Source organism: Zonotrichia albicollis, chromosome 9 (genome assembly GCF_047830755.1).
Source record: "Zonotrichia albicollis isolate bZonAlb1 chromosome 9, bZonAlb1.hap1, whole genome shotgun sequence".
Taxonomy (NCBI): Eukaryota; Metazoa; Chordata; class Aves; order Passeriformes; family Passerellidae; genus Zonotrichia; species Zonotrichia albicollis.
Genome location: NC_133827.1, coordinates 30,449,278 through 30,472,127, shown reverse-complemented (window position 1 = coordinate 30,472,127; position 22,850 = coordinate 30,449,278). Strand labels below are relative to the sequence as shown.

At 37.6% G+C, this 22,850-nt stretch overlaps 1 protein-coding gene across 4 annotated transcripts in view; it reads left to right on the top strand.

The window, feature by feature from the left end:
• Positions 1-20,216, top strand: part of OPA1 (OPA1 mitochondrial dynamin like GTPase) — a 49,539-nt gene extending 29,323 nt beyond the window's left edge. For all 4 annotated transcript variants that reach the window (XM_074547204.1, XM_074547202.1, XM_074547203.1 and 1 more), the window contains 4 exons: positions 771-864; positions 1,182-1,292; positions 17,717-17,794; positions 18,315-20,216. In XM_074547204.1, the coding sequence (XP_074403305.1) occupies positions 771-864; positions 1,182-1,292; positions 17,717-17,781 (270 nt within the window). In that variant the 3' untranslated portion in view covers positions 17,782-17,794; positions 18,315-20,216. The remainder of the gene's footprint in view (positions 1-770; positions 865-1,181; positions 1,293-17,716; positions 17,795-18,314) is intronic.
• Positions 20,217-22,850: the final 2,634 nt, after the last annotated feature.

Below are 22,850 nucleotides of genomic sequence, written 5' to 3'. Positions count from 1 at the left end.
TGTGAACCCGAGCTTGTGCAAGAAATGACAGTATGGATCAAATCACTCAAAGAATACACTATTTTCTTACCATGATATTTGAAATCAAAGAGAAATTGATGGAAAGATAGAGGTCCTCACTTTTTCTCATAATAAGCCATGAAGCCAGAAATATTTGTTACTTTAGAAGTACCTTTGCCTGTAAGAGATAAGAGAGGAGAAGATCACAATATGGAGAGCTCCCTCTTTATGACACTTAAACTCCTATTCATGTTCCTGTCTTTTTTAAGGTGTCCTAGTGTGAACCTAATGCTTCCTCCTGCCATCCTTGCAGGTGTAGAAACTGTCTCTTCTGTTGTTAACAAATACAGCTCTTGGCCCAGCCCTGTCTTCAGAAGCATTTGTCATGGAGGGAGGCACAGCCTGGAGCTCAGCTGTTGTCTCTCAGTGAATTTGCTACCAGCAGTGGTGTTCCAGTGAGCATTAGGTTACACTCCCCAGCCTGCATAAAGTGTGTGCAAATTGTTTTTTTGCCATGATACAGCTCTTTCTGTTGAAAATAGCAGACATGAAGGTGATGCAGTGCATTAAATAAGGCTGATGTGGTTCCTGTGAAGTATTTTTGATGTGTTTCTTTGTTATCTACACCAGTAATTCTGTGGGATTTTTGTGCAAGGTCTGGATATATATACATGAGGTTACAGTTGCTGCTAAAAGTGTCAAGGGATTCTTGTGTGTGTAGGCTGTTGAGTGGACACCAGGGGTCTGACCCCACAATTCTGTCATTCCAGCTCGAATGTAATGACATCGTGCTCTTCTGGCGGATACAGCGAATGCTGGCCATCACAGCAAACACCCTGAGGCAGCAGCTCACCAACACTGAAGGTAGGGCTCACTCACTGGAAGGACTTGAAACAAAAAATTATCTCCTTCTAAAGAAGTCATCCAATAATAATTTTGCTTAGAGGGGAAATACCCTTTGAAGTTTAAAAATCTATTTCAAAGAATTTCCATTCTGAATGGCCCAAAGAAGGAGCTTCTGTGTTCAGAAGTTTGCCTTTTCTCCTATCAGGTTAAGAAGTATGGTAACATATATTGTATCTCCAATAGATCTTCCCAAAATCCTGTCCTTAGGTCTTTGGAGTTGCAAAAGTGTTGCCCCTCACTTTTTTTGGTTGCTTTGTTGTTTTGGTTTTTTACAGTAAGGCGCTTGGAGAAGAATGTAAAGGAAGTGCTTGAAGATTTTGCTGAAGACAATGAAAAGAAGGTGATGCTTCTAACTGGCAAGAGAGTCCAGCTTGCAGAAGATCTCAGTAAGTACACACTCTACAGTGTTTTGGAATGAGCTTGAAATGAAGGAAATTTTGCCACTGTCCTTGAGAATATTCAGCGTGATGTGGGTTGTTCATGTTCTGGCATTTATTTAATATCATACAGATTTTTTCTTAAATATGGTCAGATTATACTGATTCTAAGGTGAACATAGATAGTATAGTGTGATAATATAATTTACACTAGATGTAACTTCACTTATATAAATATATTGAAAAAGGGTGGTTAAAACAGAGTAATATTTAAAGGGAGATTCCCCTTCCAGAGGGATTACAGTAATTTAATGCTCTGGGTAACTCAAAAAGTGCTCAAAAACCATAAGTGTTTTATGATTAATATAATAAAATTTTAAATAGCGAAGGTTTTTAAGGTGATGGTCTAGGCTGAGGTTGTCTCCTGTTGTCTGCCTGCACACCCAGTAGAGTTTAGACTGACTTTTAGCTGATGGACCTTGCCTTGCACACACACCATTGTTTTTTGGCAGCATTCTGCCATTCTGTGAGACTTCCACTTAAACCCCAGCTGTGCACCTGGTCTGGGAGTGGAAAAAACAGTGCTGTGCAAAAGGGAAAAGAAAAAAGCCCAGTGTTGAATGAAGTTCTTGTAGTTACATAAATACCTGCATGTTCACATCACAGGTGACCATTCTTCTTAGATATCTATTTTGTGTTTGATGTAGAAGCTAATTTTTGTCTTAAAATATGACTTGGGATATTTAATTCAGAATGAATGAATATTGTGATCGGTGTTTTTCTTTCAATTAGCAAAGTAATTAGGAAAGTTCAGGGTTCAGTAGGACAGAGAAGTCTGCAATAGGTGTTAGTTACCTAAGTATGAGGCATATTTTTCATATTTTACATCCAGAATGTAATATAAATTAAATGTTTTGCTTAAAATAAACTCAAAATCTAAGTATTTCTTTTTAATAGTGCTGATTTGGCTACACTGAAAATAATGAAAATACTTATTGGAAATATTGTTACTGAAATCCTAGTGAATCGTGTTTGTTTTCCTTTAGAAAATGTAATATTTTGGAATTGTGAATAGGAGTTTTGGTGATCTAGGGCAAATTGCCTAGGTTTTCTTGATTGATGTCTGAAACAGGTGCTATGACTGTATAATTTTCATGATAGGTACATAATTTTTCCAAACATCCTGTGTGGCTTTTGAAATCCTGTACCAACCTTTATGTAAACAGTCTTTTAGAGTAGGTAGAACGTGTTTTACAGTGTAAGAGGTTCTCCTCCTCTTTATACATGTTGAGGTAAAACGAATGGTAGCTACATAGTAGGATGGAGACTTTTTGAAGGAAAAAATGGAGGAAGTTCTCTATTTCAAGCAGTGCTGCTTGCTTTATTGCTTTGATGCTGGAAGCTGATTTTTTGGGCTTTTTCCTGCACAAACACTGATATAGAGGAAACCTTGGTGGTTTTGATTTATCCTCAAGTATTCAGTGTTTTAAAACAAAATTTAAAAACCCTAACCATGCCCATGATGTTTAAATTAACATGTCTTTATTTTGCACTGAAATTGACTTAGAATTTTGTATTGTCAACTTTGCTTTTCCCCAGCCTCAGTAATAGGCTCCCATTTCAAAGCAGTGGCAGCTGAGGTCATTGTTTTGTAAACAAAATCTCGACCTGTAGGAGCAGCCTGTGTGTGTTCATAACCTGAGGTGTCAGTGCCCTGGTATAAATGCTTGAAGTGTGTAGTTTTCATTTCATAAATTACTGTGTAGCAAAAACATGTCACTGCGCTGTATTTCTTTAAATTCAGGAGGTCACAGATCCCCCACACATTATTCTAAAGAAATAATTGTTACACAATGCAAAACAATGTATGATGACATGTTCTGCTTTATTGTACCTGTGGGAAGATTTTAGAACTACCACGGCGTAGCTCTGTACTCTGATCAGCTGTGTTCTGTCTGCATGCTTTTATTGCTAAGTGATTTTTATGGGAATATGACTGGAAAAGGGGGGTTCTTTGCATTTCCCTTGGTGAATAGAATGCTTTTCTATGGTGCTGAGGATTGTTTTATACCCCTGAGATAGATTTTGATAGAGCACTGAACTCTCAGAGAGCTGTAATTTCATTCTAGTAGCACTTTGTAAAGTTCAAGACTCTCCTAAAGGAAAAAATCCTGACTCTTGTGCCACACTTTCATAAAGTATTGGTATTTTAATTAGGAAGGGCAGAGATCTCCTGAGCCACAAAGTGCAGTCTCTCTGTTCTATGCAGCTGTGTTTATATAACCCAGCTGATTCGAATATCTGGAGCTCTGTCCTCAAATCAGTTACTTGTTGGGGCTCTCTATTGACACTGAAAACATGTTCCAGGATGTCATTCTTCTGGTGGTTACAAATAGACTTCTAATTTCCAGTCTAAATTTGTAAATAGGGGGCTGGGATTCATTTCCTGATTAGAAACTCTACTTGCAAATGTAAATTATTTATATACCTGAGGCTGGGATGACTTCTGTTGATGGTGATTATATGGGAACACTGTCTCACTGCTGTTTTATCAGTCTTTTAGTGGTGAAGCACTGAAAGTGTTTTATTGTTTATTCAGGATACTGGTTAATGGCTATTACTCACCTGGGTGACTGAGTCTCTTGATGAGAGCTCACACAGGACTCAAAACTTACTTGAGCAGGTTTTGTTGTCTGTGTTCTACAACCTTGAATGGTACTTTAGTCCTATATAAGAATATTCCTTATATGACATTTATGCCCTGAATCTTGCTGCTTCTCACTGTTAATATCTCAAGTTTTATTTTGGGTATTTTAAAGAGTAAACAGAACAAATTATTAATTTTTTAATGTACTGAAGAATGCCTTTCTTCAAAAGTATGCTTTGCATGTAACATAAATATACTCCTTAACATAAATATCATCATGATACTTGTACCAGTGAATGGTCACTAAGTTTATGGCAATAAAGAAGCCCTAGAATTAGGGTCCTTTGGGAAGAAAGGATCATGAGGTGCAAAAAGGGGCAGAGGAAAGTATGAACAGCTGAATTGGGAAAATTGAATTCAAAAATGTCCTAAAATGCAATCACTCTATGAGAATGCTTGCACTGAAAGATACACCTGTGGTTGATGTGTCCCAGAGTCCTGACCCTGGCAGCGAGCAGCCGTGGGAACAGCATAAGCACACAGTAGTTCTTGCCTGTTGTGCTCTCACAGCAGCCCAGTCTGTGGTTCCAAGATTTCCTAATCCTGAGGTAATATCTTTGTGATTAATAGGCATTCATGGAGGTTTTTTTTTCCTCCTGTGAATTTCTCTAATTGCTTTTTGAACTCATGTAAACTTTGGCATCTGCAACATCCTGTGGCAATTAGTTCCAGGGTTCAACTACACATTGTGAGAAAAAGTACTTCCTTTTGTTTGTTTCTGAGCCACCTGCCAGTTTCATTTGGTTCTCCTTAATTCTTGCACTGTGAAAAACATTCAGTAATCTTTTTCTTTTCATTTTTTTTGCCATTCATGACTTCACAGACGTGTACGCTACCTGCACTTGATGTTCTTTTCTCTGACTTGAAAAGTTCTCATGGTGTAGCTGCTCTTTGCATGGACATTTTTTCCTGGTTTCAATCAGCCTTGCCACTCTTCTCCTCTTTCTTAGTTCCACTAAACCCTTTTTGAGGTGAAAGAGCAGACCTTGCACAAAATATTTGAAATGTATCTACATTATGGATTTATATACCTGTGTTATGATGCTTTCTGGGTTTTATTCTGGTCTTTTTACAGCAATTCCTTGTAGTCTTATTTCCTCTTTTGCCAGTTACTGAACAGTGAGCTGATGCTGCAGTGATCTATCTGCTACAACTCCAAAGTTCTTGTGTGAAAAGTAACAGCCATGATATTTTGCTTTTCTTGTCATGTTTTAAAACTGTAGGTACAGCTGAGACGTGTTCATTGTTTTTTTATTATGAGGATTCAGAAACGAGTAATTTGCTATCTGTCTCTTACATGTCTGAGTACTGTAGGCTTATTCAGCAGTTAGTAGGCACCTATTTAATGCAGTTTTTCACCACCTCCTTCATAACTCTGGAGGATTATTTTTATTGAAGTTCTTCACCAAAGTTGTCAGCCATTTGGGAAACATAGCCCTGACTTGGATAGCTTCACCTGAAATAGGAGGAATTAAATTTACTTTCCAGTTGGCACCTGCATCTTGATTGTGCTCATTGCTGACGGACAAAATACTTTGATTTGAAATTTATATTTCACACAGCTAAGTATTTGCTTAGCTATATCAGTATCTTAAATACACTGAGTTCCATAAGAAGTAAAATGGGATAGAAGGAGAGCTGAAAGTACAATGGTAAAAAATTAGTATTTTAAAAGAAGAATTTCACAGAAAAGCCTCTTGGCAAGACTGTCCTGTTTGTATTGCAGGCTTTAAGGCACTGCTTTGGGCTGGAGGGAAAATCTAATGATGGCAAGTCAGTCCCTTCAAATTCCTGCAGCTGTTACACACAAGTGTGTGCACCTCTACACAAATCTTTTCCATTTGCTCTTTGTGTTGGATAGTAATTACCCTTTATTTCTACGGTACCTTTGAAAATGGATGAGTCAATATATATTCTTCAATTTTATCAGTGAACATTTGCAGTATTTGCAAATTCCTGTGTTTTCTCCTGTTATTGTGTTTAACTTTTCCAAAGTGAATGATATTGAATATTCCTGCAGGCTGCCTCTGAAGTTACTGAAGGTTTTAAATATTCTGTGTATTTTAAAATGGCACTTGGTTGGTTATTTGTAAAAGACAATAATTTGAAGTCACACCTTCCCTAGAACTGTATTAATTATGTTCTTCAGTATTGGGTTATAGGAAGATAATACCTAGGTGAAAGACTTCAACATCAATAATGTATTTTCTACTGTTTTATTTTTAACACAAATGACAGACTAGTAATTTCAGCGGAAATACCTGATAGCACGTGGATAACATGGGAATTATTGAAAAAGTTGAGTTCCCAGTAAAACACTTGGCAGAAGCATCTCACAGATTGCAGGATGTGCCGGCCGTGCTGTTTCCCCGCGGGCCGGAGCAGCTGGGGCGAGCTCAGGCGGTGCCGGTGCCGAGCGCGGGGTGGCGCTGAGCGGCCGCGGAGGGAGCGCGGGGATCCTTTCGGTGCTCCCTCTCGGTGCTCCCTCCCCTCGGTGCTCCCTCCCCTCGGTGCTCCCTCCCCTCGGTGCTCCCTCCTCTCGGTGCTCCCCTCCTCCCGGTGCTCCCCCCTCTCGGTGCTCCCCTCCTCTCGGTGCTCCCCTCCTGGTGCTCCCCCCTCTCGGTGCTCCCCTCCTCTCGGTGCTCCCTCCTCTCGGTGCTCCCCCCTCTCGGTGCTCCCCTCCTCTCGGTGCTCCCTCCTCTCGGTGCTCCCCTCCCCGGGCTTCCCTCCCGGAGCTCCACTCCCGCCGCCGGCAGGAAGATGCGCTTGCCTGTCCCTGATCCCCCTTGTTCTTCACTCCCCCTCGGGGTTTTCTGGTTTATTTGTATGACATGTAATTTATGAAGATTGTAAAGGACGGTCATTTTTTTTTTTCCTCAGCGTCACATTTCTGGTTAGCAACTGCGTGGAAAGTACTACTTTAGTAAGCTTTATTAAGACAAGACTGTTAGGAATTAAATCCTTTAATTATTTCAGAAAGGAAGTGGATCTTCAGTGTCTTATCCTAAAGCTAAGTGCCATCTCTGCCTATTGCAGTAGCACCTAAAGCCTGCTAGGTGGTGCACATAGATGTTGAATGCTTCAGGTGAATCCAAGCTTCAGGCAGGCAGCCGGAGCTCTGCCATTCACTTCACTAGACTTGAAATCTCACAGACCCAAACGAAATACATATGTCCTATCTCCATTTATTTCTTCTCCTTTTAGTCCTTTTGGACAGCAAAACTATGAATGTTGCAAAGCCATGGGATAAACAAAACATAGTACATGCAAAGCATCTTTCCTAGGTCAGCATACTATTCATCCAATATCCTGTGTCCTCACAAGTTGGAAAAGAAAACCCACTTCTTCACCAAATTATAAGTAAAACCATGTGCATGGGAGAGTCATTGGCAGGAGGTGGGAATGCCTGTGGAAACTTGATTCTGAAATTGCTAGGAATGAATGTGAATGGATCAGCCTCCAAGTTCATTTGTCAGTAATGTTGACACCTGTACAGGTGTCGTGGGCTAGCTGAGACTTTGTTCTGCACAAAAGCTTTTTGAAACATTTGAGGAGTAAGCCCTCACATGAAGAAAATACAGCTTAGGGCCATTTGTTGCAATTCTGTCATACGTTTGTAAGCTATGAAATGTAATAGTTTGCAGAACTTAATTATTTTCTTGTAAAGACTAAAACATATAAAAACTAAGCAAACCAGAGTTACAGTGAAATACTTTCAAGTTTTATATCTAAAGTCATTGCTTTGCAGTCACAGCATTAAATTTTTTATTTACTTTTTCTGTTGTTGAATGTAAGCCATTTGCCAACTTGGAGCATGAATGATTTAATATCATATAGTCATATAATAAACTTGCCATTTTAATGGAGTTAGAAAGCTAAGGTTGGCACTTCCACATGCAAGTTGCTGACTCAGGACCTGAAGTTCCTGTGATTTGGCTACGCTGAGTGGGTTCTGTTGTGTCTGTTCTGTGTAACAAACTGGTTTTCATCCAAGTGAGTCCCCTTTTTTGTTATGCATTTATTCAAAGTTGGGGATAAAGTCTGTGAAGAGTACTTTGCATATAATTATTTGCTCCATGGTTACATTTTTTCTTTCATTGCTGTTAGCTGTAGAACACAAATGTTGTGTGAAAGTAATTCTATACTGTGGTCATTACTGTAGCCTAATTAAATTTCAGTTCCTTCAGATGACTGCCAATCGTGTTTTGATTTGACCTCCATCCTTCATGACATTGTTGATTACATGTGCTCCTTAAAATCAGGCTTTGACTTGACTTTCTAAAGCCTTTGCTTCCATTTGCTCTTCTATTATGAGCTTTAACTTTTTTTTTAAAAGGTCATAGTGTTTCATAGGGGCAAAGCTCAGCTGTAGGGGGAAAGATCTCTCAAATAAGCAGATCATAGATAATTTTCCTGTAGAAACTAGACAAAACAGCTCAAAAGGCAGTGGTTAGTAGATCTTAGATCAGAAGCAGTATGGTTTTCAGTGTTCACAAGATACAGAAAAAAGGTATAATTTTCAAGATATTTGAAGATAGTCACCCAAATGGCACCCTTGCTGCCCAAAGACAGATATAGGAAAGAGGAAGGTATCTTAGGAAATGTAAATGGAATCTGATTAATTAGGGTTATTTTGTGCTCTTATTTCTTCCACAGTGTCTAAATATTGGAGTTTTAGAAGCTACTTAAGTAAAAATATGATTACTATCTAGTTGTAAGACACTTCCAGAGGTGTCAGCAGTCTTGCTTTAGTCTCATTCTCCTTTCCCCTGGTCATAGCAGTGAGGAGCACTCACTCACCTCATCCTGGGCTGGCAGAACATTACACCAGGAAGATGGTGTGGCCTTCTACCCAGAGATGCACAGCAGCCATTTCTCTCTGGGAATCCCCAGCTAATCTCCAACTTCTGTTAAACATGTGCAGGGAGCTGCTGTCTTTACAGTCCCCTGCCAGCAGCTTCCCTGAGGATGTTGGCATGGCCTGTGTCTTATCAGGGGCTGCTTGTCATTTAGAGCACTCTGATTTCTGCCCAAATCTCAATCAGTCACAAATTGTGGGCTGTTTCTTAACGAGTTCAGGCTTGTGCTGGTGTCCCCAGTGTGCTGGTGGCAGCATGATTCCTGTGCTCCCTTGGAGCTCTCTTGAGGTCCTGGTGCTGCATGGCACAGGAACTTGGGGGACAGTGTGCTTGGAATCAGTCTGTATGGTCGTGTCTTCGATTTCCCCCAAGTTTGAACCCAAGCGATATCTCACAGTAGACTTGCAAACTTCCTGTTAGAATGCAAATTAATTATTTTTGTATGACTATCATGTTTTTAACTCCCTGTAGATAATTTAAGAAATCGACCCAAGCAAGTGTACTTTGATGTGAAAGACTGGTTAAATGTTCAAGTTGTTTTTTTTTTTTCTCTTGAGTTTTGGGGCAGCAGCATGAAACTAATGAATTAAAACCAGAAGAATGTGTAGGATGGTCTGTGTGTCAAAGTGCAGATAAGGTAGTTCCTGCTTTGTGTCATGGCAGAAAGTGCTTTAGAAGGCTGCATCTTCTCACAGAGGGAAGTAATCCTCAAGGGAGAACATACATCACTTGCAGGCATCCTGTGATGGAGTGATGGTTTACTTAACTTAAGAATCCCAGATGACCAAAGCCTGTCTGCTGTGATTTCTTAGTTATTGATGAAGAGTTAGGCACTGATGTCCAGGTCCTAAAACGGATCCTTACAAAGTTCACCACATTTGTCACTGACTAAAAGAAGCCTATCACTTAAAGTTGACATTGAAAAATAGTGATAAACTGCTACATGAATAATGACATGTTTAATGCCTATTAGTCTTTCTCTAGACCCATGTCTCTTGTACTTCAGGGTCATTGTGGTGCTGTCTGCTGAATTTATTTTTTTCCTAAAATTTTCTGAATGATGCAAGGATCAAAACATCTAATTGGATGCTATTTTCTCTTTAGTACTGGTTCCTTGTGAGGGTACTTATTAATCAAAATTTAAGTACTTATCATGGAGAGATTTACTTATCATGGGAGATTTACTATAGGTATAAATTACAGGCTTGTAAATGGACCAGTATATGTTTTTGTTCTAAAGCAGCATGGAGCTGTGGAATGTAAAATTCCCATTTCCAAAAGCTGGAGAGGTCAGTGTCATGTATGTTGCACATTGTCAATTGTAGTAGACTCCACTTTGCCCATAGGAATGATAGCAAAGAAAAAAATAATAGAACCATTTGGATAAGGCAACTCAAATTCCTGACTATTAAACATTGTTATGATCTAAAAATTCATCTGATTGCCTTTTCATTTTCTGTCATATTCTAGAGACATTTTAACTTAAATAGTCCTGATGGCATGTTACTTCATTAACTAATTACTGAGTATGCTTTCTTTTGGGTGGAGAAACACCCCAAAATATATCAGTTATTTTCTATGTTAAAGTCTTTACAGTTTTATAGCCTTAAGGTTACAGTAGCCTTTACATAAGTAGTTTATCTTCATCACTGTGTATATCCTTTCTGCATAAGGAAAAGTTTCTCTTTTGTTACATCACTGGATATGTGAGGTAGTATTTCTGATTTGCCTCTATGCTTTTCACTATTTGCACACTGAAAAATGAGCATCACCATGTTCTGATTCATTCTAGTTTAACAGTTTAGATTTGGAAATTCAATCTTCCTGTATCTGTAAGTCTGATTCAAAATATGAGATTGTTTTATAAGGTTGTCTTGTCATTCTGCTACTGTGTTCTTTCCAGCTTTCCAGTAAGCAACATAGCTAAGTTCTGTTGAAAGACTGAGTTGTTAGAGCAGTTTTAATTAAAACAACTGAGATGGAGACAGAGGACTGAAAGATGCCCAAGTCCTACCTTGATATTGCAGACCTTGTGACTCTCATAAACTTGCAACTTAATACAGGATAATGATCACTGGTACATTAGGCTAACCTCAGTGACAGTGTAGAAATAGTTTGTGACCTCACATCACTGTTTGGTAATATTTTGTTTCCTTCTGTAGATGTGCAGGATTTCCATGAGCATGAATAGCTCATGGAAATGTGTGTTGTATAAAGTCAGTAGTCTCCATAATTGTCAGTTTTGCTTTAGCCCCATAGCTCAGTTCTGAAATGCTCTGTCAGAGACAGGATGCTTACCAGCCTGAGGACCCCAGGGATTGCTCCAGGAAGCTCAGCCAGCTTCTGTTCTGTTCCACCAAAGAGGGAAAACGTGTGGCCAAAACTGTTTTGTTAAACTGAGAGCTCTTCCAGGGAATCTGGAGCAGCTATAGATCAAGACATTGATTATTAATGTACTATTTCAACAGCACAATACATAATTCCCGTTTCTGGAGCTAAAGATCATTGTTAGTAATACTAAAATATTGTTGCAGTGTTCTGTAGCTTGCAAAAATAGCTGAAATGTTTTCAGACAAGCTGCTTCTGCCTGCTTATCTTTAGTGTGAAATAAAGGTAATACTGTTTCCTACAGGCTGCTGACAGCTTTGTTCAGGTGTGCTAGGAAGGGATTAATAATTCATATGTTAGTAATACTTGTAACAAAGTAACTTCAGTGATAGCAGCTGTGACTTGGGGTTTTTTTCTTGATTTTATTATATTTCTACATCAGGCTAAATATACAATTTGAAGGGGATCTGTTCCTATTTAATAGGTGAATTTGCCTACAACAGGGAAAACAAAACTGTATCTTTGTAGGAAACAGGGTTCTTGACGTTTTCTCCTGTTATGACCCTGCAAAAGGAGATCAAACTGGATGGAAATTCAAATGTTCTGATAGATAGCAACACATATAAAAAAACATAACATTAAAGGACAGGTACTACCATGTAGCATCAGTTGGCATCTTCATTCAGTCTAACTACTGGTAACTAATGACCATGCCAGCTACATTCTGCAAGCTTGCATTTTAAAGGCTGTATATTCTTCATGATTCATGGATTTACTATATGAACTACTATAAATTCCATTTAAACTTTTCAGGATTCTGCAGTGCTTTTATTACACTAATGAGCTAATTGTTTAAGAATCATTCACATGATTCATCCTCCTGCTCAGCCTTTTTAAAAAAAAACTTTTAGCTGCTGAAACTCTCTTGACTACCAATATTTATAGCGGTTTGACAGCAGGATGAAGAACAGCGTTTGTCTTTGTAACAGCTTAAAGAAAAGACCTTTCCAGCACCCAGCCATGCAGTTACAATCTTGACCTCTTTCTTTTGCTGGGAACATACATACAGCATACAAGCAGCACCTCCCATGTGTTTTCTTGACCCTTTGACTGTCCATTCACTTCCCATCTGTTTTGCAGCCTTAAAGGAACAGAGGGGGCCCTCTACTTATAAATCTGTCTTTGCAGCTGACAAATTATGTTCTGTCTCTTTAAGGGCAGCCTGGGTGGTTTTGCGGTTTTTTTTTCCTTCTTCCCCCTTAAAACTTTAGCTTTCCTCTCAGTCTTATCCAGAGGAAAATATGGTATGTGAACAAGAGGAAACTGGCAAAATATGTGATAGGTAGTTTCAAAGGATTTTCTAAAATTCAGCAGGACATGACCTTGCAGTGATCAGGGAATTATGGCAGTGTTTGCACAAAGCAGGAGTAAGCATGTTGCTGCAGGTAACTGTGACTGGGAAATCTCCTTTCTGAGGCATTATTTGGAGTGCCTGGGAGCGTATCTATCTATCTCATACCATTTTAACAAGAACTAAAGCTTGCACATGGCCCTTAGAAAATCAAGGAATGTGGCACAAAAGGCTGAACTCCAAAGAGATGATTCCTCCCTCCCCCCTTCTCCACCTGACTGTTCATAGGGGTTTGTACAACTATGGAGTTTGTGTTTTAGATAGCCCTAAGGTAAAAATCAGCTTTCAATAGAAAACTTTGGATTGACATCTCTAGTTTTAATGGTGTATTTCTGGGCATTGTGATGAATTCTGAATGACAGGGCTTTCCTTTTTACTAGAGGAAAGATGATGCATTCACAGCAGTAAATTCCGAATTTCTGCCTCTGTGGTTAACTAACCATAACATAGAAGTAGCACAGCAAGCAGCGAGAATGTTTATAGGCAAGGAGGGGATTAAGAAAGGAAGGAAGATGGAGAAAAAAAAAAAGGGGGAAGGGGAGAACTCAAGTCTAAACACAATCCAGAGCAAAAGGAACAACAACCATAAGCTTTCAAATATCAAAGCCATGTAAACATGAGTTGGAGACAGAAGTCACTTTAATGTAGAACAGGAGGATTTATTATAAGATATTAACACATTTTGTGGTCATTTCATACTGTAGGTTTCATCAAAGTACAAAATAAAAATGAATTTTTGTCCAGAAAGATCTTAGAATTTTTTTTGTTGCTGCAGTTGAAATTTTATATCATATGTGCACATTTGTAATTGGGAAGGGAAAGCTTTTTGATTTGCCCAAAGTACTCATGTACAAACTACTCATGTACAAATCTACTCAGACAGACATGAACATTTTTTAAATTCTGTGCTAAAACTATTGGTTCTTTACAGGTGAATATGCATTTGAATGTCTCAAAATAAATTTATCTTCAAAACCATAAGCAAGACAGGTTTTGTGGACAGAGGCCACATCTCTTAGTAAACCAATTAACACAGCTGGAAAATATAAGAAAACCTTTTCTTGCTTCTAGGAGTGTGTTTGAAATAAATCAGTAATATACTTTGCTTTTGTAATTTGTATTTCTTATTTGGGATTATTTGGCCTTACGTCAGGAGATTTGCTTGATAAGTTGCTTCAGCTGTTTCATTTTAGCACTGTTTATTGCTAGCTAAGCTTGAGTATCTCAGGCAGCAATCAGAAGGTAAACCTTCCTTGTAAGACTGAATATTTCAGGGGGGTTCCCTTCTGGCCAGGCTGTGATAGCAGGAAAAGCAAACTCTATCTGTGCCTGTGTCTTTCTGCATTCACAGTGTATTCCAAATCCTCATTACAGTTCAATTAGTCTGGTTTTGAGCCTTTTAGATTTGGGATCACAGGATTAATGGAAAGAAAATGAGCGGGTAGCAATATCATTTCATATGGAGATAAGGAGGGACTGAGCATGAATGAGGATCTCAAGACATCTGAATAAAGAATTTCCTCATTCTGTCAGTGAAGTTTTATGGGATATGGAGGGAGGATTATGGGAATATTCATGACCAGATCAAGAGGCATGATGAGTTGATGTATGAACCAGCTTATCTTTTAGGTAAACATGGGGTAAATGGGAAATAGAATGACCATTCATGGCCCCTAGGCCTGTGAATTTTACTGTTCTAAGATGGAAACAAGGGTTTAGTTACAGTTATTCTTCATTGATTTAATTTGATTTTTGATCAGTGCTTAACAGGTGCTGGAAGAATTGCTTATTTGTAACTTTAGGTCTGCATTAGAGCTAGCAAAGAGCACATCATCTTTCTAGAATCCACTGTAAGCAATATGTGTATTAAAACTTACACAGTACCTTGTAATAAGTGTATCACTTTTGTTAAAGTCCCCTTTGTGACATTGGGAGCATTGTATAAAAGAGCTTGGGTAGTTCAACCAGTTACAGAAGTAATTTGCTAGCAAGCTGAATGCTTTTAATCTGTGGTTTACTTATCCTTGGAAAAACACAGTATCACAAGACATAGAGCAATATACATCTACCCCTATTCTGCAATAAGTATTCTTACCTGAAACCCAGAAGCTTTTCTGTGTTTGGCATGCTGATAAACTTCCCTCAAAACAGAATGTACTGTAATTTACAAGTATAAATGACTGATGCCTTGATCTAAGTGTCAGTCAAAACCCTACAACTGTGGGTGCAGAGCTTGTGCATTTCACTTTCCCTGAAAGTGAAAGTTGGATAACATCTGATTCTTGAATTGTAGGAATGAATAGTTGTTCCACATAGAAAGTGACATGGTGCTGATGAAACTGTGGACAGTTACCCAGAACTGCAGGGCCTGCACTTGCACTCCTCTATTAGAATTCAATCCAAGCATTTATATTTACCATTTATTAAGATGAGTGTTGTGGAAATGCATAACCCTGCCCTCAGCCTATTTCAAAAGTGAACCAGTCCAGCAGAACTGCTTCTGTGAGCTACAGAATGGACTTGCAGAAGTGTGTTACAGGTTGCCTGGGATCTGCTGCTGCAAGAGGCTTTACCATGGCTAAAAATACAGGGCATGGCATGAATAATTGCAGCTATTTGGCACTCATTGTAGCTGTTCTTTTTTAAGAATAGCCAGCATATTATTTCAAAGTATTAAATTACCTCAAGACCTCATAATTACTACAGTTAAGTAATCATTTCAATTCAGTCCCAGTATAAAAACTAATAAAGTGCTCATAGTATGCAGTCAGTTTTAGTATACATGTTCTCTGAGCAAACACAGCTGATTCAGTATATTCTGGTGGAATACATATTTGCTATTTTGTTATTTTAATATGCCTTAATCAGAAAATTAGAATAGATTTGTTGGCACAAAACTTTTTTTAAGGGTGAAATAATAATTACAGGGTTTTGCTGATGCTATTAATTTTCAGAGCTGGAATATTTCATTAGCAAGAGGTTGAGAAAGGAAAATACTTGCATTTAATACTGCTAAATCTGCCTGCTTTCACTGGGTCTAATGGCTTGATCAATACAAAGAACACACTTGGGAAAACATGTTGCAATTAGGAAAAAAAGATGCCACAGAAAACCACTGAAAGTACAACATGAAGAGATCTCCTGAGTTGTGAGATCTCATTCCCAGTTATCACAGGCAGCTGCTGTTCATTTTGGAGAGCAGGGTCCAGGATTAATAATCTGTAAACCCAGAATCACTGTAGAATATTTGGGGTTGGAAGGGACAGTAAAGATCATCTTGTTCCAACTTCCCTGCCATGATCATAGGACTACCTTTTGTTTTTCATTGATGGCTTTCAAAGGTTCTGCTGAACTGAATCAGAATTAATTTTTTTTTAACCTGGTAAAAATCAGCTACTACTCTTTCTGAATTGCCAAGGTACAGCTTTTGCCCTCACACTGACTGTAATCTTCATTTTATATCAAAGTACCTTAAGAGAAAAAAAAAATCAGCTGAAATTCAATAAGCTGCTTTGGTGTTTTCTCTAGGACTTGAGTGTGATTCACTTCACTGTACTTGTGTTTGTAGATAAGCCCCACTGGGGAGGGCATGCTGAAGTGTTGAAAGTGTCAGAGGCTTACCCTTCATCACCTCAGAGCTGCAAGATAAAGAGAGAAGCTTGAGGTCTCTTCATACTCATGCAGGCTATTTTCCATACTTTATTTCAAATGCTCACTAAAATTCTCTAATTCTGTTAGAACAAGACTGCAGGGATTTGTTGAGTTGTTGTTATTATTATTACTCTTACTCTAAAATGGATTTTATGTTTGTTTGTGGGCTTGTCATCTTGTTAGATCAAACTTTCAGTTCCCATATCTACATTAGTGTTCTCTTTAGAAGTAATTTTTTCTACTTTTGCTTACATATCCCATTTAAAGCTAATTGTTTTATTTTTCGTTTTGTTTTGCTGTTACTTCAGCTCAGCAAAGTTGATAACATATGGTATTGATAAAGGGGAGAAAAAATAACAGTTTTTTTAAAAAAAGCTCAAACCCTGTATCTCAGAAAAGGGAACATATGGCTTTAATCCAATCGTATTTTTAGCTTGGAAAAAAATATTTGTCTGTGTTTATGCTCATCTAACTTATTTTTGTCTGTCCTATTGCTCTCCCCCCATTCCTTCATATTTCTGAAGTGTGTGTTTTTCATGCCTATAATCACACACAGAAGGAGCTTCAAATGAGGATGTGGTGAGATAGAATCAGGAAATCTCACAGGGTTTGGATTCCAGCTGTGTTCTAAATCTTGCTTCATAAGCAATTTAATAAATCAAATAGGTTATATGATGACAAATGTTGTATGGAATTGAGAAAAGAGTGGAAAAATGCCTAAGCCCCTGGATTTTTTGCAATCTATTTTGCCTTTTCATTCCTAGTAACTATTTGTAGTTGTGGTCAAATCTTGTTTTGGTAGGGAAGTAAACTCCTAGATTTAGTTTTTGTATAAAATGAGATTCTGCCCACATCCATCTGGTTACTACTGAAATGCAAGAAAATAAAATGCAAGTTTTAAACATTAATATCATGTGTGCCCTTTGGAGGAGGTGTCCTGAATACTGACATGTGGTTCCCTGAAATTCTCTTAGGTGAAAGGGCATGAGCTTTCAACTTTATTTGGAGTGATTAGTGGTGTTTGTTACACTTGCAGTGGAGAATGAGGACATTTGGTTAAAGAAGAAAGGGGCTAGTGGGCATTATTTAAAACCAAACAGCTCCCTGTTTGTAACAAGTGTACAGTAGTTCTGCTGTGCATGATCTGATGGAAATTTCAGGTTTTTGAAATACATTTCTAGTATTGGATTCCTTCAGGAAATTTTTTGAATTATTAAATTAGCAGGATAATTCTTAAAATATATCTGTAGGAGTTCTTAGAACAGGATAGCGTTTCCTTTTTTCTGATGCACAAAAATGTACCTCTGTAGTTGAGAAACAAAATGCTTAGAGTAATATTGATGACGGCATTAATTTTTGTTTGTGTTTGCATGTTTTTGTTCATGGGTTTTGTGTGGGTTTTCCTTTCTTTTGGTACCTGTCCTCAGGTAGTTAATAGTAATAGGTATTTGAACAGGGATCTTTTTATTTCCACCAGAAAAAGTTCGGGAAATCCAGGAGAAGCTTGAAGCCTTCATAGAAGCCCTCCATCAAGAAAAGTAGATTGTTCAAGCAGGTAATCATGTTTTGATCATAAAGAGATTGCTACAGTTATCTCATTGCGCTATATAAAATTATCCATCGCATTTGAATGCATGTTTTCATACAGACTTTGTGAAAATTTCTATTTGTTTTATTCCATTCTCTGGCTGCTGCTGCTTCTTGCTTCTAATCTGCAGAACAATACTTGCTGCTTTTACACTACAAACAGATATGAAATTTAGTAAAAATACAATTACTGACCAGTTATTTAAGTACTGTGAATCATTGTAGGCTATTTGATTACTCTCAGTTCAATATTTTTATTTGTATTATGAGAAGAAAGCATACCTAGCTGGAATCAAAATTAATGGAACACTCTTCTATTGAAGCATTTTAGTTCTTTTGTTTTTCTTAAAGACACTGTATAACATGAGAAAAATACTTGCATACAAGTAATTTCCAAATCTCATTTCTATTAATTCTCAAATCCATAAGCTCAAGTGCTGTCATACATTTGTACATATTTTAAAATAATTGTCATTCTGTTTCAACAGCAACTTTACACAAGAATGCAACCTTCTCCAGGATACTGTGCACAAAGACTGAATTGAAATGGCTTTTGTGTCCCATTCTCTTTCCTATCTTTTGGGGAGCATCCTGAAATGCTGAAGGAGAAAGAAAATAATGTCTCATGGGATTGAGAAGTTCAGTTAAAATCCACCTGCTCATTTAATTTTTGAAGCTACATGCACAGAAGGATCTGATTTGTGTATTAATGAGATAGCTTGGGAGCTTGCTGAAGTTGTACATTTAAAGATTTTTTTTCCTGAAAGGGGAAAAAAGCTTGTTATTTTTAGTATGTGTCTTGTATGCTAGAGCTGGATCAGATTCATAAAATGATTTTATCTGTTGTCATTTTCTTGCCTGCAGATGATGCTGGGAGTTTGACATAACATTTTAGTATTTGTATGTACATTAAAATGCCCTTCTAAGTAATGCCATTTGTATTTGTTATGCTCTGTGTTGAAGCATTTGCTGATCACTGTGGTACAGATTTAAAAGCATTGTATTGACATCCTGAGAGGAAGTGGTGGATTTTGTTAAACTCGTAAACTATTTAGAGATGTCAGCCAAGCAATTCCTGTAGTTCTTTCACCTGAAAGCACAGACTGCTATTCAGTGACACCTTAAAAGGTTTAGGCTCAGGAAATAATGTCAGCAGCTGGTCCTTTTACCTGTTCTTCCCTGATATATGTTGTTACTTTTGAATGTCAGCCGATTACATTTCATTTCTGGGATTGCACAGACTCAGATTTCCTTGTTAACTCCTCCCTTCACCATAGGTACAGAGTAACCTGATGGAATAGGTGTGAAATGTAAAAAGAATGTACAATTCCAACTTCTCCTTAAAAAAAAGGAAAAAATTAATTAATTAATTTTTACTAATAGCTACTGTAAGACCAAAATCACTTCTATAAGAATGTCATGCACAAGGTCCTTCCACACCCACTTGATGTCTATCATTCAGTAAAATTAGTAAGGTACTGAAAACTGCCTTTCTGTTTTGCCATAGAAATGTTACTTCAGACAGATTTAAGCATGATATAAGCTCTCTGTCACAGGTGCCTGGTGGTTAATCACCACCACATTTCTCTGCCCACACTTTGCCACAAATGATCTGGATACATTTCTGAATACTTGTGTGGAAGAAGGTGTTCGGCCTGAAACAGTTTGTGTTGCAGTTATCTGATTATGTACATTGAAAAACTGACCTGGATTTATTTTCCCTTTTGAAAAGACAATTGATTTTGATATGTAGAAATGAAAAGAGAGGAATATGAATGTTTTCCAACAGATACCTTTTGGTTTGCTCTAAGAGGAAACAATACAAAGTTTGGAAAGATGTTTCCCCAAATGTTTGGACATAAAATACTCAGCCATGTGGACAAAAAGCTAAGATAGAGCTTAAAATTATGTTGAAAGGTTAAATATTTCAGGATGATCTAACTGAATGTTTGGAGATTTTCTGTTCAAAATTAATTCCTGAAAATGAGTGTTTAAGAACTGAAAAATTAAAAAATGGCTTTTGTCATGACCATCCTCTGAAGAAAACTTCAGAAATGTGAGTTTGCCCAACTTTGAAGGCAGACACCTTTGTGTATAGCAAGTGAAAGAAGTCTGTACTTTGTAAAAAAAAACCAAACAAAGAAACAAACAAAAACTTTTGCATTTACCTAGAGATCACTGTTTGAAACTTCTGTGTAATGTAAATGTTGCAAAATATCGCATCCAGTGGCCCAATGCTCATTTCTTTTAGTGTGATGTTCCTATGGGTTTAGTTCCAACTTCTCTGTGCTGCTCATCTAAGACTTAGCATGATGTATTCCATGGAAACTAGGTATTTATTGAATAAAAATGTAACTGAAGGAATAATAAAATGTGAGGTTTGAACACGGTGTTATTGCACCTAACTGAGAAGTCACTTTGACTTTCTTTTTCTCGTTGGTTAAGTTGTGAACAAGTGTACCTTAATGATACCAGGATATGTTAATGATATCAAATTGTCTGATTGAGAAGAGCTGGGTCAGCACCAGGTCAGTGGTGACTGTACCTACTGTTATCTTTGCTATATAAATTGATGTACCATTTATGTAATACATTTAGACAAAGATCTTATATCAACCAGCATAAGAAGGATTTGCTGAATATTACAACAGTATTGAGGCAGAAAACACAATTATTTGAACTGCCTAAAATTCATGTGGTACTGAAGAGTATGTTATTTCAAACTGGTTTGCACAAGTTCACAATATTTTTCTGTATTTCATAGGCTGCCTTCAGATTCTGGAGACAGCAATTCATTGTAAGGAGCAATGACTAATTTGAAATTTCTGTGTCTTTTTAAGTTTAAGGAGGAGAATCACCTAATGTAAATATTGTTGTTGTTCCATAAATGGATATTTCATTTCCAAAGCATGTTCATTACTATCATGTAGATATGCTAAGTTATTTCTGGTCTTTATAAAATGAACCATTTACAAGTCAAGGTTTAAACACTAATGGCCAAGAGGTATTATGACACTTTTTTTGTAAAAATGATACAAATAATGTCTTTTCAAATGTCAGAAATTACTCCTTCTCAGTGGTTACTAGTGACCTCATCCTAAGTTATCAGGCTATGAGAGAAATTAATATTTTGGAAATGTTTAGAAGTGTGAAAACCAAACATAGAGGGTGAATACATCAATTAAGTTCTTGGTTATTTCACACACTGGTATGCTCTTTCATCATCAAAGCCACATGAATCTGGTTCTTTGCTGAGTGTATTTTGAACTTAAGCTGAGTTATGATGTAGTTCCAAGGCTAAAGGTTTTGTGAATTTTCATGTAACTTAATGTAGCTTAGTAATTCTTAACAATTGTATTTGAAAAGATGCAAGAGATTTCATCATTTGAAATGTCGAAATATGGAGATTTCTGTCTGAAAAAACTTGCCATCTTAGTGATTTACCATATCCCAGGAACCTTTTTCTTTTTAAATGTCAGTCTAAAGTTCTTGGATCCTGTTCTATTTTTTAATTAGTCCAGTAATCCATCTTCCCTTGCAGTAATCTTTATAGACCATGATCAATCACTAGCTAGTTTTTATTCAGTAAGATAAATTAAATGTATTATAAAACCTTTGCAAGATAGGTAACTCCTTAAGCTGTAGTTTCACAAGTGCTATGAGTTCTAGATGGCTGTTACCACAGAGCTTTCACAGCATCTAGCTGTTGCCAGGAATTTTTAGTATAAAGTACCATATAGAAAGGATGGGAAGAAGCTGAAATGGTACAGAGATTGTAATGGTTGTTTATACTGTTGTGCTGGAATGGAAAACCCATGCATATTTCTGTGTATGCAAATCTTGGTTGCATCTGCCATCACCTCAGTGCTTCAGCACATCAGGAGGTGAAATTATCCAGGCTGTTCTGTAAGAAGTGCTGAAAGTCAGAGACATGATTTTAGTTTTGACTAGTAGCGATTGAGGAAGTAGTTCTGAAGGTGCTGATGAAACAGTCCTAGAGCCAAATTCACAAATTGTTCTAGAAACATTTCTGAAATTTACTCAAGTTCTTGGGACTGCCTTTAGGTGCTGTTCCAGTGCCAATTCCAGAAATATTTCTAGTCCTGTCTGCTGAAAAGCAGTTCATTGCACATAGCTGCAAATGCTTATGTGTTTGTGGTGCAGAACACTGATAGAAGACTGTTTATTTGCTGCTCTTGACAGTCTGTAGGCTCCAAGAAGACTTCCAGAGCAGTGGTGATTTCCCAATATGACTTTAATATGGCTTTGTAAACTATCCTTGGTAGTGACAAGCAGCAAAGTGAGCTTTGTTCAGGTTTTTGACCCAAAGGACAACAACAGATTTTTGAAGGTTAGTCAGTGTGGTGCAATAACACCTTATACCATTATTAGTACAGGGGAAGATGCGAAGTTTGAATTAAAAGGCTCTTTTATAATAAGTTTTAGAACAGAAGCTTGAGTGTTACATCCATTTTAGAGACCTTTTCAGGAAACACCTGACTAACTAAGTGAGCATTACTGGACAGGACTGACAGCTGCCACATCCTTAGAACTGCAAAGGCCAAGCATGTTTGTGCTCTTATTACTGCCAACCTTACAATTTGGAAGTGACAGAAGCTCTACCTTGGACTGAATCTGCACACTCACGTTTCATAAAGGATCATCTGTTCCAGACTGCTGAAAAACAATAAATTGCACAACAAACGCCTCTTTAGATCTAGATATTATTTCACTACAGAAATCATAACTGAAAACCATTTTCACTTCTGTTTCAAGCAACTGCCCTCTCTTTGCCAGCCTCATGAAATAAGTATTAAGGTAACAGTATGCCCCCTGTATTTAGGAACATTGGGAGCAGTTTGCCTCATGCCCACAAGCCAATTGCCTGTAGCTTTTGATGTTTAGAGATGGAACATTCATTGCAGCCTTCTTTACAATGAGTCTGTTCTGGTTCATGTGAAAATCAACATCCTTTTTTGTGTTGCTGCCTGACAGGATGCTACAATACTATTAGCATTTGCAAA